Below are 15,182 nucleotides of genomic sequence, written 5' to 3'. Positions count from 1 at the left end.
GTCCAGCCAGGCTGGTGTTCTGCTTGTTGGGCCTGGAGCGGGGGAGGTAGGTTCCCTAGAAAATCGGCCTTGCAAGGAGTGGGGCAGGGGATGCCTGGACTCTGGCTCCAGCACGAGCAGCCCACTGCCTGAGCCCACACACTGGGCCCTCTCACCAGCCTTGGGGTCGCTCCACGGGGAACGGCAGGCAGGGGGAGACATGCTCACCCCAGCCAGCTCATCCAAGACACGTGCACCAACTCCCAGCTCAGGAAAGGGAAATGTTGAGGCTCAGGTGCCCCGTTCTCTAGCGGTAAGCCTGAGAGCCTCCGGAAGTCTGGTGGGACAGAACACAACGGTTGCCACCCTCTCATCTCCTGGCCCATACTCGTCCCCCAGCACTTCAAATCCAAGTGCCAGCCTAGACTGTCCAGGGCAGGGTTTTGTTCCTTAGCACTCGTCACTTTTTGGAACCATCTCTCCCCCTCTGGTTCTTAGCTGATATGAGCTCTGGGAAGATAAATGATCTGGCTTCGATCAAATATAATCAAAAAGCTAAATACATCCCCGAGGTGGGAACAAGTGGGGCTGACTTACTAGCTTTTTTTTATATGCTGTGCTCCATCCACAACGAACTACTCTATACTCTAAACGTCCTTTCCATCCCTGGTCTTTGGTTCTGTGATTCCTTCCACCAGGAAGGCCATTCCTCAGGATTCCACTCATCCTTCAATGCCCCATTCAAATGTGGCCTCCATGAAGGCTTTCTTTATTGACACTCCGTCTAGGTCTACGTCTTCCACTAGATGACGTACTAGGAGAACAGCCCCCAGAGGTCAGTCCTGATCCTCGGAACCTGGGACTGCATCAGGTTACCTGGCAAAGGAGAATGAAGGGAATTAAAGCTGCTAACCAGGTGACCTTGAGATGGGCGTGCAGGAGATTGCCTGGGTGGACCCAGTGTAATGACCTAAGTCCTTAAAAGCAGAAGAACTTGAAGAGGCAAGAAGGGCTGGTCAGAGAGATGTGACAATGGAAAAAGAAGAGATCCAGAGCCCATGAGGGACTTAACTCACAGTGGTGACTCTGAAGATGGGGGGGGGGGCGGGTGGGGGGGGGGGGACCATGAGGCAAGGCATGAGGAGGCCTCTAGAAACCAGGAAAGGCACTCTACTGACAGCCAGCAAGGACTCGGGACCTTCAGTCCTGCCACCGCAGGAAATGGGATTCTGTGGGAACATAAATTGGTCCTGCCACTACAGAAAATGGTATGGAAGGTTGTCAAAAAATTACAAATAGAACTACCCTATGATCCAGCAATCGCAGTTCTGGGTATTTATCCAAAGGAAATGAAAACAGAATCTCAAAGAGATGTCTGCACTCCCGTGTTCACTGCAGCATCGTTCACAAGAGCCAAGGTGTGGAAACCACCTAAGTGTCCGTCAGCAGATGAATGGATAAAGACGTGTTTATATCAAGATACACACACACACACAACGTTTGTACACACATACTCAATGGAATATTATTCATCCAAGAGAAAGAAGGAAATCCTGCCATTTCCAACACCATGGATGGACATTATGCTAAATGAGATAAGTCACAGAAAAGCAAGTACCGTGTGATCTCCCTTATATGTGCAATCAAAAAAGCCAAACTCATAAAAATCGTGAGTGAAATGGTGGTTGACAAGGGCTGGGGACTGGGAGAGGCTGGTGAAGGGCACAAACTTGCAGTTGTAAGTCAAATAAGTGCTGGGGAGCTCATGGGCCTCATGGTGAGGATAGTTAACAGCACTGTACTAGAGACTCGAAAATTGCTAAGAGAGTAGATCTTAAATGTTCTCACCGTAGGAAAAGAAATATAACTATGTGATGTGAGCGCGGTGTTAGCAAAGGCTCTGGTGAAGATCATACTGCGATATGTACGTGTATCAAATCAACAAGTTCGTGCACCTTAAACTCACACAATGTTATGCATCAATCATATCTCAATTTTTCTAAAAAAGAAAGTGAATTCTGCCAATAACACCCATGAGCAAGGATTCTCCCCTAGAGCTTCCAGAAAGAAACAAAGCATTGCTGGCACCTTGATGTTAGCATAGGAAACCCCAATAGAGCTTCTGACCTACAAATAATTATAGATAATGATAGATAACTTCTAAGCTGAGCCGTGAGGTACATTTTTGTTGTTTAAACCACGAAGTGTGTGGCAATTTGTTACAGCGCCATCAGAAACTAATACAGACGGCGAGCCCCTTGGGGACATGGATCAATCCTTGCTCATTTTTGCCCCCTCATGGGGCTGGCCACAAAGCAAGTAATTGATAAACGGGCATTACTGACTTCAGACATTCTGTGGCACTGTTTTCTTCCATAATCCAGGCCAATACAGATTTGATAATATCGAGCAGCAGCTGGGAAAGAAACAGCCCCACCATCGGTCTGTCACGGAAGGCCCCCCACCCAGTGCAGGATCCTCGGTGGCCTCGTACCTAAACACTGTCCTGACGAGCGGTCCAGATCGAAGCCGTTAGTACACTGTTGCTGCAGGGAAGGAGAGAGGAGAAAGAGGTAAGGTCGTGCTCCTTACTTTTATTTATTTATTTTTTTACTATAAAAGTATTGTAAGGACATCACAGAAAGTTCGGGAAAGTTCGGGAAAAGGAAAAAAAAAATCCGTAAGACCAAGATCTGTATTAGAAGGCCTATTTGCCCCCCTTCGTTTTAGTATTTTCTTATAATCATTTTACACTTAGCATTATGCCTTGAACTCCCCCCCCACACCATTGCTTCAAAACCCCCAATATCTGCAGATTTGGGGGCTGTTTCCTGCTCTGCTTATGAAGAACAGGAATCATCACATCTGATCCACACAACGAGGCACATCCTGTGTTCATCTCTTTCTGGGAGTGGGTATGACTGCTTTCAAGGGCAATCACTCTCTTGCTCTGGGTGCTATTTGATTTCCCTTTCTCAGGGCCCCCTGTGAGTGCCCTGCCCCCTGTGAAGTCCCCTAACCCAACCCTCTCACCTGAAAAGCTACACAGCGATGCAGCCCGTTTTTTAAGAAAAGGAGTATTGGGGAAATCCCCCTATTTCCGTCTCCCCGAGACAATTACACAAAGATGCTTCCAGAAATAGACAGGTCTCAACAGTCTCTGAGGGTTGTGGTCTTCACGTGCAACCTGTGTTTACAACTTTATGGCCTTAGAAAAATGTCATGGGGGCCAAAAGTCCGTGGGCTTCTGGGGAAGACCCTGAAGATAGACATTCTATAGGAACAGGCAGAGAAGGAATGTATGACTTTGGGAACCCCATCCTTGGCCTTCTCTGCACCTTCCAGGGTTTGGCTTCCCCACGCTGTGGGCTGGTTTTCGGAGAGGATGGATTCAGCCTGCATGCATGGGAGTGGGCTCAGGAGTCTTAGGGCCTTGGGGCAAAAGAAAGGGAGCAAATGAGCCAGAAGGCTGTTGTCATAAAGCTCGGGAAACTAGGAGACCGGAGTCCGGGCCTGGCTCACCAACTAAGCACCAGCGAGTGTTCTAGTCCACCAGCCTGCCTGGCTTCAGCTCCTCACTAGAGCCGCTAGTCACAGCTTCCTATGCTCACCTGTAAAATGGGGGTAACAGCGCTTAGTTCTGGGCAGCTGCAAGGACTGGATGGGTTCATGTATGTGGAGTGCCACCATGCAGTAAACAACAGGACTGGGACACTGTCCTCTCTGGGCCCAGATGTCACCATCTGTCACTGTGAGGCTGGATCAGAGGACTCCAAGGGCCCTCCAAGCTCTAAGTCTCTGTTACTCTTCCCAAGATCCTTTCTATCCCTAATAGCCTGAATCCATTTTGAAATTCTTACTATGAAGGGAAAAAATATTCCCCCACCTGCCTGTGGCCCCTTCACCCTGCTCCAAGGTGAGGCCTCATTCATTTGTGAGCCAGAGACAGAGAAGCCACTGTGAGTTTGCAGGAGGGATGTGCCCACAGTCGCAAATATGGCTTCATAAAGTCTGGGCGCTACAGGCCTCTCCCAGACCCCTGCCGGAGCCTGACTCCCCCACCCCCTGTGCACACTCCTGCCAGGGGGCTCGGCCCAGAGGTGGGACCCACCTCCTCCAGCCGGGGATGCGTGTCTGCGGGAGATACACAGACCCACGGGGGCTACATGTATGCAGGGCACAACCACCCAGAAGCCCTAGAGCACCTCTGACTTTTTAACATTTACCATAAATCAAGTCCCAAAAGACACAAAGGAGGCAGTGGATCCGATTCAAAGTCTTGCATTGAGAATGAGAACTCAAGTCTCAGCCCTGTCCCCAAGGCAGGGGTCAACTTCTCAGAGCCCAGCCTTCATCTGGGCGCACGGCAGGGCTCAGCTTCGGTGAGCTGTAAATCCTGGGATTCTAAAACGCAAGACTGGACCCCCTCACCCTGATTTTTAACACACTTCTAGGTAAGAAACAAAATTAAAATCCTACCTGTGCATTCCCAGGACTCGGAAGACAGAGGGCCAGAATGGTAACAGTGAGGATCCTGCAGGGAGCAAGAAGTCGAGATATAAATGCCCAAGGTACCTCCAGAATCCAGGGCTGGGGACAGAGATCGCGGGCTGCCCACGTACTTACAATGGGGACTCCACGTTGTGTATATAATTGGGGGGCTGGGGTGCTCCCGAGGTCAAAGCAGACTCCAGATACCCCCAAACATCCCAAACAAAACCATGTCTCTTCTACTGGTTTTATATGTTGGGATAGTGTGTTAGATGACATTTTTTTTTTTTAATAAAAGGTCTTTGCTACTTCAAAGACAAAATCTAAAACCCACCACTGTGGCGTGACCAACGTATGCACCAGCTGCTTTGTCTTTACTTCTCGCAAAGTTTGGAATGTCTTTATTCCGAAAGGGTAACAGAGTGAATGAGACCACAGCCTCCTCAAAAGATGAAAGGAAAGTGCCAACGTGCAGCATTTGAGTTCTATGGAAGAGAAGTGTCTCGGGAACGTCTCCTAATCCCAGAGCACGCTTCACAGAGGCCCCAGTGGCAAAGAGGGGCCGGCGGACCTGGGCAGCAGGGAGAAGAATGGATGCAGAGGGAGACCTTAGGAGGAGGAGTCCAGAAACCGTGGGTCGGGCTGGCTCTCCATTCACAAGCCACCGAACTTCTCTGAGCCTGAGACTTCCACTCTTCCTCCCCCACAAGCTTCTATCCAATAAAACCGTGGTTGCCAATAGGCTTTAAAAATACAGTGTAGACAGCACCTCACACCCATCAGGACAGCTATAATCAGAACAGCAGAAAACAACAAGTGTTAGCAAGGATGCGGAGAGATTGGAGCCCTTGTGCAGGGCTGGTGGGGAGGTCCAACAGGGCAGATGGGTGCCGGCACCCCAGAACATTAAAACTGGATTTACCCTATGATCCAGCAACTCCACTCCTGGGGAGATACCCAGAAGAAGTGAAAGTAGGGATGTAAAGAGATATCTGTACACCCCTGTTTATAGCAGCATTATTATTCACAATAGCCCAAAGCTGAAAGCAGCCCAAGGGTCCATCAACAGGTGAATGGATAAACCAAGTGTGGATCAGAATATTATTCGGCCTTAACAAGGAAGGAAAGTCTGGCGTAAGCTACCCCGTGGATGAACCTGGAGGACGTGATGCTAAGTGAATTAAACCAGTCACAAAAGGACAAATACTGTAGGAGTCCATTTATATGAGAGACGCAGAACAGTTAAAATCCTAGAGACAAAGGGTAGGATGGTGGGTGCCAGGGGCGGAGGGGAAGGAATAGGGAGTCAGTGTTTCACGAGCACAGAGTTTCAGTTCTGCGAGATGAGAAGAGTTCTAGAGATTGACTGCACAACAACATGAAATGTACTTAACGCTACTGAACTCTACACTTAAAAATGATTATGATGGTTTAGGGGCGCCTGGGGGGCTCAGTCGGTTGAGCATCTGCCTTCAGCTCAAGTCATGATCCCGGGGTCCTGGGATCGAGTCCCGCATCGGGCTCCCTGCTCCGCGGGGAGTCTGCTTCTCCCTCCGCTTCTGCCCCTCCCCCCTGCTCATGCTCTTTCTCTCATTCTCTCTCAAATAAATTAAATCTTAAAATAAAGATTTAATTAAAAATTTTTAAAAATGAGGGCACCTGGGTGGCTCAGTTGGTTAAGCAACTGCCTTCGGCTCAGGTCATGATCCTGGAGTCCCTGGATCGAGTCCCGCATCGAGCTCCCTGCCCAGCAGGGAGTCTGCTTCTCCCTCTGACCCTCCCCCCTCTCATGTGCTTTCTCTCTCTCTCAAATAAATAAATAAAATCTTTAAAAAAAATTTTTTTTAACGATTATAATGGTTTAGGGGGTCCCTGGGTGGCTCAGTTGGTTAAGCATCTGACTCTTAGCTTCAGCTCAGGTCATGATCCCAGGGTTGTGGGATTGAGCCTCGAGCTGGACTCCGTGCTCAGTGGGGAGTCTGCTTGAGAGTCTCTCTCTCCCTCTCCCTTTGCCCCTCCCCCTGCTCGCTCTCTCACTCTCTCTCTAAAATAAATAAATAGGGCGCCTGGGTGGCTCAGTTGGTTAAGTGACTGCCTTCGGCTCAGGTCATGATCCCAGGGTTCTGGGATCGAGCCCCGCATAGGGCTTCCTGCTCAGCGGAAAGCCTGCTTCTCCCTCTTCCACTCCCCCTGCTTGTGTTCCCTCTCTTGCTGTCTCTCTCTGTCAATTAAATAAATAAAATCTTTAAAATAAATAAATAAATCTTTTAAAAATTATTACCATGGTTTAAAAATATCTATGTAAATGAAGAGCTATTTAGCGCTATTATTGTTCAGTTCAGTAGTGATTTATCCGAGCAACTACTACTTGCAAGCATGGGCCCTAGACAGAAGAGCAACAAAACTATGACCCAATCGCTGCCCTGGGGAGCTGGCTCGAGAACCACCTGAACTGATAACGTCGATATGCACTGGTAAGGGCACTAAGAGAAATACCCAGTGAGAGCCATGAGAGCCGAGCTGGAGGCAGGTACAGGAAGGTCAGAGACGACTTCCCAGAGGAGGTGATCTTGAAGACCTGCTACTATCAATATACATCTCCACTTTATAATCCCTCCCTTCATAAAAAGAATGTTCGATAGATGACAAAGCTGACTCAATCCAGGACACAAGGCTCTGAATTAGCAACCCTGGGTAGTTGGAGGGCCCTGGAATTGAGCTGACATCCTCCAGGGAGAACAGAACCGTGACGTTGTGCTAGAAGACACAGGCCCACTTCCTTCATCTAGTCCCCGATCAAAAGAATAAAGACCCTGAGAGTCCACACATTTTCATTTCATCTGAGTGCCAGTGTGAGCCAGGTTCTAGAACGCCAGAGACAGCTCTGACCTTATAAAGGGCAGAGCCAAATCCCAGGGCTTTTTGATATTTGCGATGGCTAGATTTATATCTGGAAGGAATGGAAGAACAATAACAAATTTATTTTCCAAGCTGTATATTATGAATTTCAATGTTTTCCTGTTTCTTCACATGAAGTTTCCTTTCGCTTGGTTATAAAACCCTGTCTCGTTTATGTTGGAGACAGAACAGCCTGACTGAATGCAGTGGGCTCCAAGAGCTAGTGGAAAAGGCATGCTAACCCCATTTCTCCCCCGACTCCCCTACTCCCAGTTCCCTTTGGCTGGAGGGCAGCCCTGGGACAGGTCTCCTCGGAAAGGTCCAGCCTGAAGCCCGGCCTCCTGGAAGAACCACAGCTGAGTCCTGGGGACCAAGTAAGTTTCAGGCCGATGGATCGAGAGGGTTTTCCGAAAGTGAAGGAACCCACGCCCTGCTGCTCTCTCATAGTCTCCCGAACAGTTACACCTTGTCATGAAGAACTCCAGAAAACTCTAAAAATAAAGGAACTATAGAAATTCTAGGGGAGACTTGGATGCTCATAACTGGTCCCTGGAACTTTCAAAAACAGGTGGGTCCACCCATTTTGTGCACCAGCCTACAGTGTAAGGAAAGCCAGAGGGGCCAGCTGAGTCTCAGGGCTATCTGTCAGAGAAGTGCCGGTCCCCAGTACAGGACCACCCTTGCCCCCCCGACACACAGTTCATCTGTCTAAAGCAGCTACATTTTTAAGAGTTCACTAAAGACCGTGCAGATATAATCTGGATAAAGTTCTTCAAGGTTTAAGGATTCCTTGACTGAAATTGCAATTTCCTTAAAGAATAGCAAAACGTTTGCTTACATGTATTTCTGTCTGTAGTCCCCACTTTTCATTGGCTTGAAACTTCTGGGTCGCATGCCCTTTGTGAATCCCACACAGACATAGAGCAAATCCAATTTCAGGATGTTCGGCTAGCCCGTCCGCTTGTCCAACAGCCAATGCAGCAAAATGATTGCTAATGAACTAGTAATTGGTCTCCCAGCTTTAGAAATACATATATATATATATGTATATATATATACATATATATATATATATATATATATACACACTAAAACGACACACAAATTTGCTGCCCTTTCAGAAAAGAAAGAGTGAACATCAAGCTCTGAGGTTTTTGCAAACTTCTCTCAGATGCTGCCTTCTGAAGCCGTATTATAAAATACCCACTCCCAAAAGAAGGCTTCAAGATGGAAATTACAGAGGCGCAGCTTTTTGTAATTAACAGTATCATTGCATCACTAGCTAATGCCTTTTCCAATATCCTGACACAGCCTGAATCCCAGCCATAGCCATTTTCCACCCATCAGGTTTTTAGTAAGGTTTCCAGACCCTGGAGGAAAAAAGTCCTGAGCAGGGGGGAACCTACCTTTTTAATCCTGGCATGTCCAAGATGTGTGAGCAGGAGCAACAAAGGGGAAAAAGAAAAAGTTGGCTGCGCAGGACCTCGGAGCCGGCCCTGAACTTCGGCTCCCTCTGGGCCCTTGGGGCTCGCCCGTATTTTATTCCAGGGGGACGAGCCAGTCGTGGGGAGGACAAGGGGAGAGCCTGGGTCCTCCGAGCCACTGGAGAGCCCACAGAGAAAGCACCTGGTTTTGCTTAGCCCTTTTCAGTAATTCAGCATTAAACCAATTGGAGGAGGAATTTTAAAAATGAACACTTCATTTTCTAAGTATGTTAAACAATGCAAATGGGGCCTCAGTCTGGACACAGCTGGTTCAGATTACAGCGCTCACCAACTGGCTAGACTCCTCACAACAATCTTGGGGCGTCTGCCAGGACCCAGCGCTCGGCTGGGAGGAGAGCCGCGTCCCGCCGCCCCGCCGGAGCAGCCGCACTCGCGCTCCCCGCATCTCTACCGGAGGCGATTGGCGGGCAAGTGCAGGGGGGCGGGGGGCTGGGAGGTCCCGTTGACCCTTTACTTCCCACCCAGCGAGGACGGCGCTGCCCCGGGCGGCCGGGGCGGCCAGGCCGAGGCGGGGGAGGAGGATCCGGCACCCTAGCCCTTGGGAGGCTGGGGACGCCCGCGGAAGTCGTCGTCCCGGAGACGGACGACTTGAACTCAGGACAGACGCAGCGGCCGGGCCCCGAATCTGAGGGTGTACTGGGGAGCCAGACCCAGCAAAGCAGAGGCTTGGGGGAAGCCACGGGAGACTCACGGTTTTCTCGAAGAAGGGGTGGGGAGCACGAGGGGGTGGGGACGAGGAGGACGATGGAATCTGGCTGAGGCTGATTCTAGACATCAGCTTGTGCAATGCAAACCTTCCCGAGGCCACGCGCTCCGCCCGGCCCTCGTCCCCTGATTCTCGGGGGGACACGTTCCTCCTTTAATGAAACGGTGGCCAGTCACAAATCCCCACGCAGTCCACCTTACCGGGACTCGGTGTCGTATTATAGATCTCAATAAAGCTGGAAAAAATTATAATTTTTTTAAAGTGTTCCTTGGCTCGAAAGGGATTTTAACAAGTGAAATGGTGATTTGAAAAGACAAAAAAGGACAGTCGGGGAAAGCAGAATGATGGATAAGAACCTAAAAGCATTATGTTCAGTGTTTCACGTTCATTGTATGGGGGGTGGGGCGGTTCGAATTATTTCTTTTTCTTCCTTTCTTTCTGTTTTTAAGCACCGGAAACTTTTCGTGAGATGAAGTTTTACCAAAGACACTATTCTAGAAAAGACCATCGTGGGATTGGCAGTAGTCCGAGCCTCTCCTTCCCCACCTGCATCTTCCCTTGGGCCCATCAACAAAACCCTACCTACAGCTGGAAAGGCCCTGATGAGGTCCTCTGTCCTCACCGTAACTGTATGCCATAGGAATGAGATCTCTATTTTATTGGCGTGGGATTAAGAGAGGTTAGGTAATTCCCCGTGGTCACACAGCTATTCACTGACACAACTGAGACTCCAAAGTCTACATAGTTAGCCTTCTCAAAGGCCGTCTTTTTAGTAAGTAAATGAAATCCTACTCTAAAAATGCATATGGGGCGCCTGGCTGGCTCAGTCAGAAGAGCGTGCTACTCTTAAATACAGGATCATGAGTCGGAGCCCCGTGTTGGGTGTAGAGATTACTTAAATACAAATAGAATCGGGGGTGCCTGGGTGGCTCAGTCGGTTAAGCGTCTGCCTTTGGCTCAGGTCATGATCCCAGGGCCCTGGGATCGAGCCCCATATCGGGCTCCCTGCTCCGCAGGAAGCCTGCTTCTCCCTCTCCCGCTCCCCTTGCTTGTGTTCCCTCTCTCGCTGTCTCTGTCAAATAAATAAATAAAATCTTTAAAAAAAAAAAATACAAATAGAATCGTTTAAAATTATAAAAATAAAAATGCATTCAACAAAAACGTCAGGATACTAATAGTTGTCAAAGCTGATGTCTACTATACTATTCTATTTACTTTGTATATGCTGAAAATTTCCCATAATAAAACATTTTTTTAAATACATTATATTTACAAGGTTGTTCACTGATCCCAATTGCCGAAGTTTATAAACAGTCTTAACATCCATCAGTTAGTTGGACACCAATAGGGTTAAACAAAGGAGGGACTTCCGAAACCGGACTGTTGTGCAACCAACAAAAAAACCTAGATACGTTAAGAGTACATCCTGGACGAGTCCTTTTACATAGAATTCTGAATGAGGTAGTGACTTCGAGGGGCACTTCTGGATGCTGATAACATTCGAATTAGTAATCTGGGTCCTGGTTACACAGAGGAGTGTCCACTTAGGATTCATGAAGTCTTATGTATGTTATACTTTATTATTTTTTCTAAAAAAGGACTGAACCAGCTCCTTGTGTGCTTAATATTGAAGGATTTCCAGCAGAGTCAAAACGGTAGAATATTGGTAATTTTATATAGCTCCATAGAATATATTAGTAAGTGTAAAAGCAAATTGTAGAAGTGTGTAGCGCATGTCACCATTTGAGAAAAATATATATATACACAACTTCTTGCTTGTGTATATGAAGGATACATGAGAAACGGTTAGCATAGTTTGTCTCCTGGGAAGGAAATTGGGTAGGCAGCTGGGGAAGAGAAGTGAAAGGAAAATTTGCTCTTCACTGCTCACCTTTTGGTAAAATTTGAATTTTGTACCATGAGCATGTATTACCTATTCAAAATATGAGGTTACTTTAACTTAAACATATATTAGGGGCGCCTGAGTGGCTCAGTCCGTTAGGCGTCCGACTCTTGATCTCGGCTCAAGTCATGATCTCAGGGTCTTGAGATCCAGCCCCCCGTCAGGCTTCACATTGGACATGGAGTCTGCTTAAGATTCTCTCTCTCCTCTCCCTCTGCCCATCCCCCAACCTCTCTCTTTCTCTCTCTCTAAAAAAATAATAAAAATAGGGGCGCCTGGGTGGCTCAGTCGTTAAGCATCTGCCTTCGGCTCAGGTCATGATCCCAGGGTCCTGGGATCAAGCCCTGCATCGGGCTCCCTGCTCGGCGGGAAGCCTGCTTCTCCCTCTCCCACTCCCCCTGCTTGTGTTCCCTCTCTCGCTGTGTCTCTCTCTGTCAAATAAAAAAAAAAAAAAATCTAAAAAATAATAAAAATAAACATATATTCTATTTACATAGCGCTATTTGGGGAGTAAGAAGAGTTTTAAATGACTAGTCCACGGACCTCACTTATAGTATCAACCTTCTTGAAGGAAAAGGAGGGAGAGAAAATCAATATGCCTGTTTTCTACAAATTGAGCAAATTGAGGATCTTGAAAGCAAAACTGTCCAGGGACCCATCTTGGACCAGAGATTGTTTCCATTTTAAAACTCCAAGGTTGGGGCGCCTGGGTGGCTCCGTCAGTTAAGCATCTGCCTTCCTCTCAGGTCATGATCCTGGGGTCCTGGGATCAAATCCCACATCGGGGCTCCTTGCTCAACAAGGAGCCTGCTTCTCCCTCTGCCTGCTTCTGTCTCTCTCTCTCTCTCTCTCTCTCTCTCTGAAAAATAAATAAAATCTTTAAAAAAATAATAAAAATAAAAATAAAAAAATATAAAACTCCAAGGTTGGAAGAGGGGAGAGAGTTAGGCTTGCAATGAAAGACTTGGTCTTTGTCTTGGTTTTGCCACCTACCTGCTGGATGACCTTGGATGAAGCACTTAACCAATCTGCCTCTCGGTTTCCTCATCTTCAAAAAGGAGATAATATTTACCTCTCAGGGTTGTTGTGAGAATAAAATAAAAGTTGGTTATTCTCATGATTGTCACTGTGTCCAAATCCTTATCCTATACAATCCCCTCCGAAATATCTTTAATAACTAGCGAATTATGCACTTCCACGGACAAAAGGGAATCCTAACCTCACTAAACAGCCCAGGTCACCATTGAACAGCTCACAGTGTTAGAAATTTCTGCCTTGGGCACCTGGGTGGCTCAGTTGGTTAAGCGACTGCCTTCGGCTCAGGTCAAGATCCTGGGGTCCCGGGATCGAGTCCCACATCGGGCTCCCCAGTCGGCAGGGAGTCTGCTTCTCCCTCTGACCTTCTTCCCTCTCATGCTCTCTCTCTACCATTCTCTCTCTCTCTCAATAAATAAGAATAAAAAAAATTAAAAAAAAGAAAGTTCTGCCTTGAGTTGAACCCAAATCGGCTTGCCTATATGATTCTCCCCTCTGCAGCCCTGGGCTACCATTCCCCCTTCTACGTGGCTACAGCTTCCTTTTCGTGAAAACAGCTCCCCCTCCTAGCAGTGCTGGTGTCCTCTTTCCCAGGAGGAGCACCCCGGGTTCTTTTAAGGGCTCCTATGTCACGTGACTCTGCCGCCAAACGCTTGGTCTCCTCCTCCGTGGCCACATCAGCCTTTTGGTTCAAACTGACTTGGCATCAACAAAAACAACCCGTGGTACACAGGTTGCTAACACCCTCTTCTTCGTCCCGTGTTTGGACTGCGAGTCCCCCTTAATGGAGAACAAGGTCATCCACGTATCCTCTTAAATCGTCATCCATTGTCCAAGATCTTTTCCAACATTAATTTTACTATGTAAAGTATGGTATCCCTCCCAGCTTTGACAACTACGTGTCTGCTGACTGTGACTTCTTTGACTTTATCAGAGTCATCAATAAAACACTAAGACACGGGCTGGAGTGAGTGCTCTGTCCAGGTTGGTCCCGATCTGCTTCTCTTTCTTCAACATTTTGGGGCCACTGCTGATTGTCTAACTTGGGGTGTCACCAGCTTCTCCCACTCAGCATACATAGCCCCATCCACAAAAACTTGGTAAGAGGCCTTGTCAGATGTCCTACTAACATCAAAACACATGTTATCTACAGCATTTCCCGATCTAGCAATTCTGTTTTAAAAAAGGGAATGAGGTTTGCTGAGCATGAACTGCTAGGGGACCCTTGCTGGCTTCTTAGGGACCATCACTTCCCTAAGTGTTTTTCCTTTTTTAGTTGCTACATCAAAATCCCAACATCTGCCCCTCCTGCCATCATCGGAATCAAATACAGTTAGAGCTATGACACAACTTCACAAAATGTACGTGGTAGTGAACATCTAAAAGTTTATCATCTACTGAATGGGACCTTCCTGGCCCAGTGAAGCTCAAGGTCCTCACTGTGCCATGGGTTAGAAGACAGATGGGCTATTTAAAAAAAAAAAAAAAAAAGATGACATTCAAACTGGGGGGGGGCGGATTTCACAAAATTATACATTTAACGATATATTTTAACTATTAAGTTGTTTAATGTTTTACTGTCCAAAAATAATTACATCACAATGTCTTTCTGAAAACAAAAGCAAAACAGGGAAGACAATGTTATTGAATGTCTAGATCATGCTAGAATCCACACAAACCCTCTCCTTTGACCGCCATAGTAAAACTATGGCATTCTGCAGATGAAGACAAGACCCAAAGAGATTAGGGCCACGCAGACAATAAACCCAAACAAACAAATTCCAGCCCAAACCAAGCCTATTTGGCTCCAGGGTCCTCATGCTTTCCAGTTACCAAGATTTGCTTTCTCTGACTTGCTGGTTACACGGCTGATTGCTTCCTAGCACCCCGCAAACAGTCTAGAACTCCATAGGTCCTCCTGCCATTACCTTCTCTCCTTTTCTTAGCATGAATAAAGCCTTTCACTTCCTGTATCATTCAAAGTTGGACCCAAAACAATCAGGAAACTAAAATAAGCACCAAGTAAGGTGCTGGGCAGTGGCTCCATGGTGCAGGTCTTCCCAACCTGCGGAGGGGGAACTTCTCTTGTCCGAGTGCCCCTGTGGCTCCCCACCCCCGCTCCGGCTCCTCAGTGAGTCCATGTGTCAGCCACCTCCTCACCACCTACTCCCACCTTAGCCATCGGACATCTGTCCATGCCCCACCATTTACCCCAAATGGTACTTCCTGAGTTTTCCAGTGATCTCATGGTCAAATGCATTCCTCCTCCATTCCTAACTGTTCGTCTGTCCCTTTGAAGAATTTGACCATTAATGACCCATCTTCTCCTCTCTTGTGTCTAAGACCTTAAGTTATCCTGGTTTTCCCACTATGACTCTGACTGCATTTTCTCCAGCCCCCTTTTTTTCTCCCTCCACTAACAGAAGGGTCCCCCAAAGTTAGATCCAGATTCTGTACTCTTTCCCATTACCCTCCTGGGCATAGTCACTGGTCCCAGAGCTGTTATGGGACATAGGTCCCATAAACATTCAATTATGCTGGTGACTCTTGAATAAAGCCCCCTCACCATCCCTGGCTTCTCTCTTGCTCATGTTCAACTCCTTCTGGACTACTTCCCCAAATCCATTTCCTCTCCTGACTTACCAGGCACCACATCAAGGAGATA

At 47.5% G+C, this 15,182-nt stretch overlaps 1 protein-coding gene across 2 annotated transcripts in view; it reads right to left on the bottom strand.

Moving 5' to 3' along the window:
* Positions 1–9,221, bottom strand: part of FBLN5 (fibulin 5) — a 77,247-nt gene extending 68,026 nt beyond the window's left edge. The window contains exons 1-4 of one of the 2 annotated variants that reach the window (XM_035728017.1): positions 8,775–8,903; positions 8,207–8,387; positions 4,459–4,513; positions 2,474–2,525 (exon numbers count right to left, since the gene is read on the bottom strand). In XM_035728017.1, the coding sequence (XP_035583910.1) occupies positions 2,474–2,525; positions 4,459–4,513; positions 8,207–8,262 (163 nt within the window). In that variant the 5' untranslated portion in view covers positions 8,263–8,387; positions 8,775–8,903. Of the gene's footprint in view, positions 1–2,473; positions 2,526–4,458; positions 4,514–8,206; positions 8,388–8,774 lie in introns of both variants that reach the window. The other variant, XM_035728018.1, reaches the window with a different exon arrangement.
* Positions 9,222–15,182: the final 5,961 nt, after the last annotated feature.

Source organism: Zalophus californianus, chromosome 6 (assembly GCF_009762305.2).
Source record: "Zalophus californianus isolate mZalCal1 chromosome 6, mZalCal1.pri.v2, whole genome shotgun sequence".
Lineage (NCBI taxonomy): Eukaryota > Metazoa > Chordata > Mammalia > Carnivora > Otariidae > Zalophus > Zalophus californianus.
This window is presented reverse-complemented; position numbering and strand designations above follow the sequence as displayed.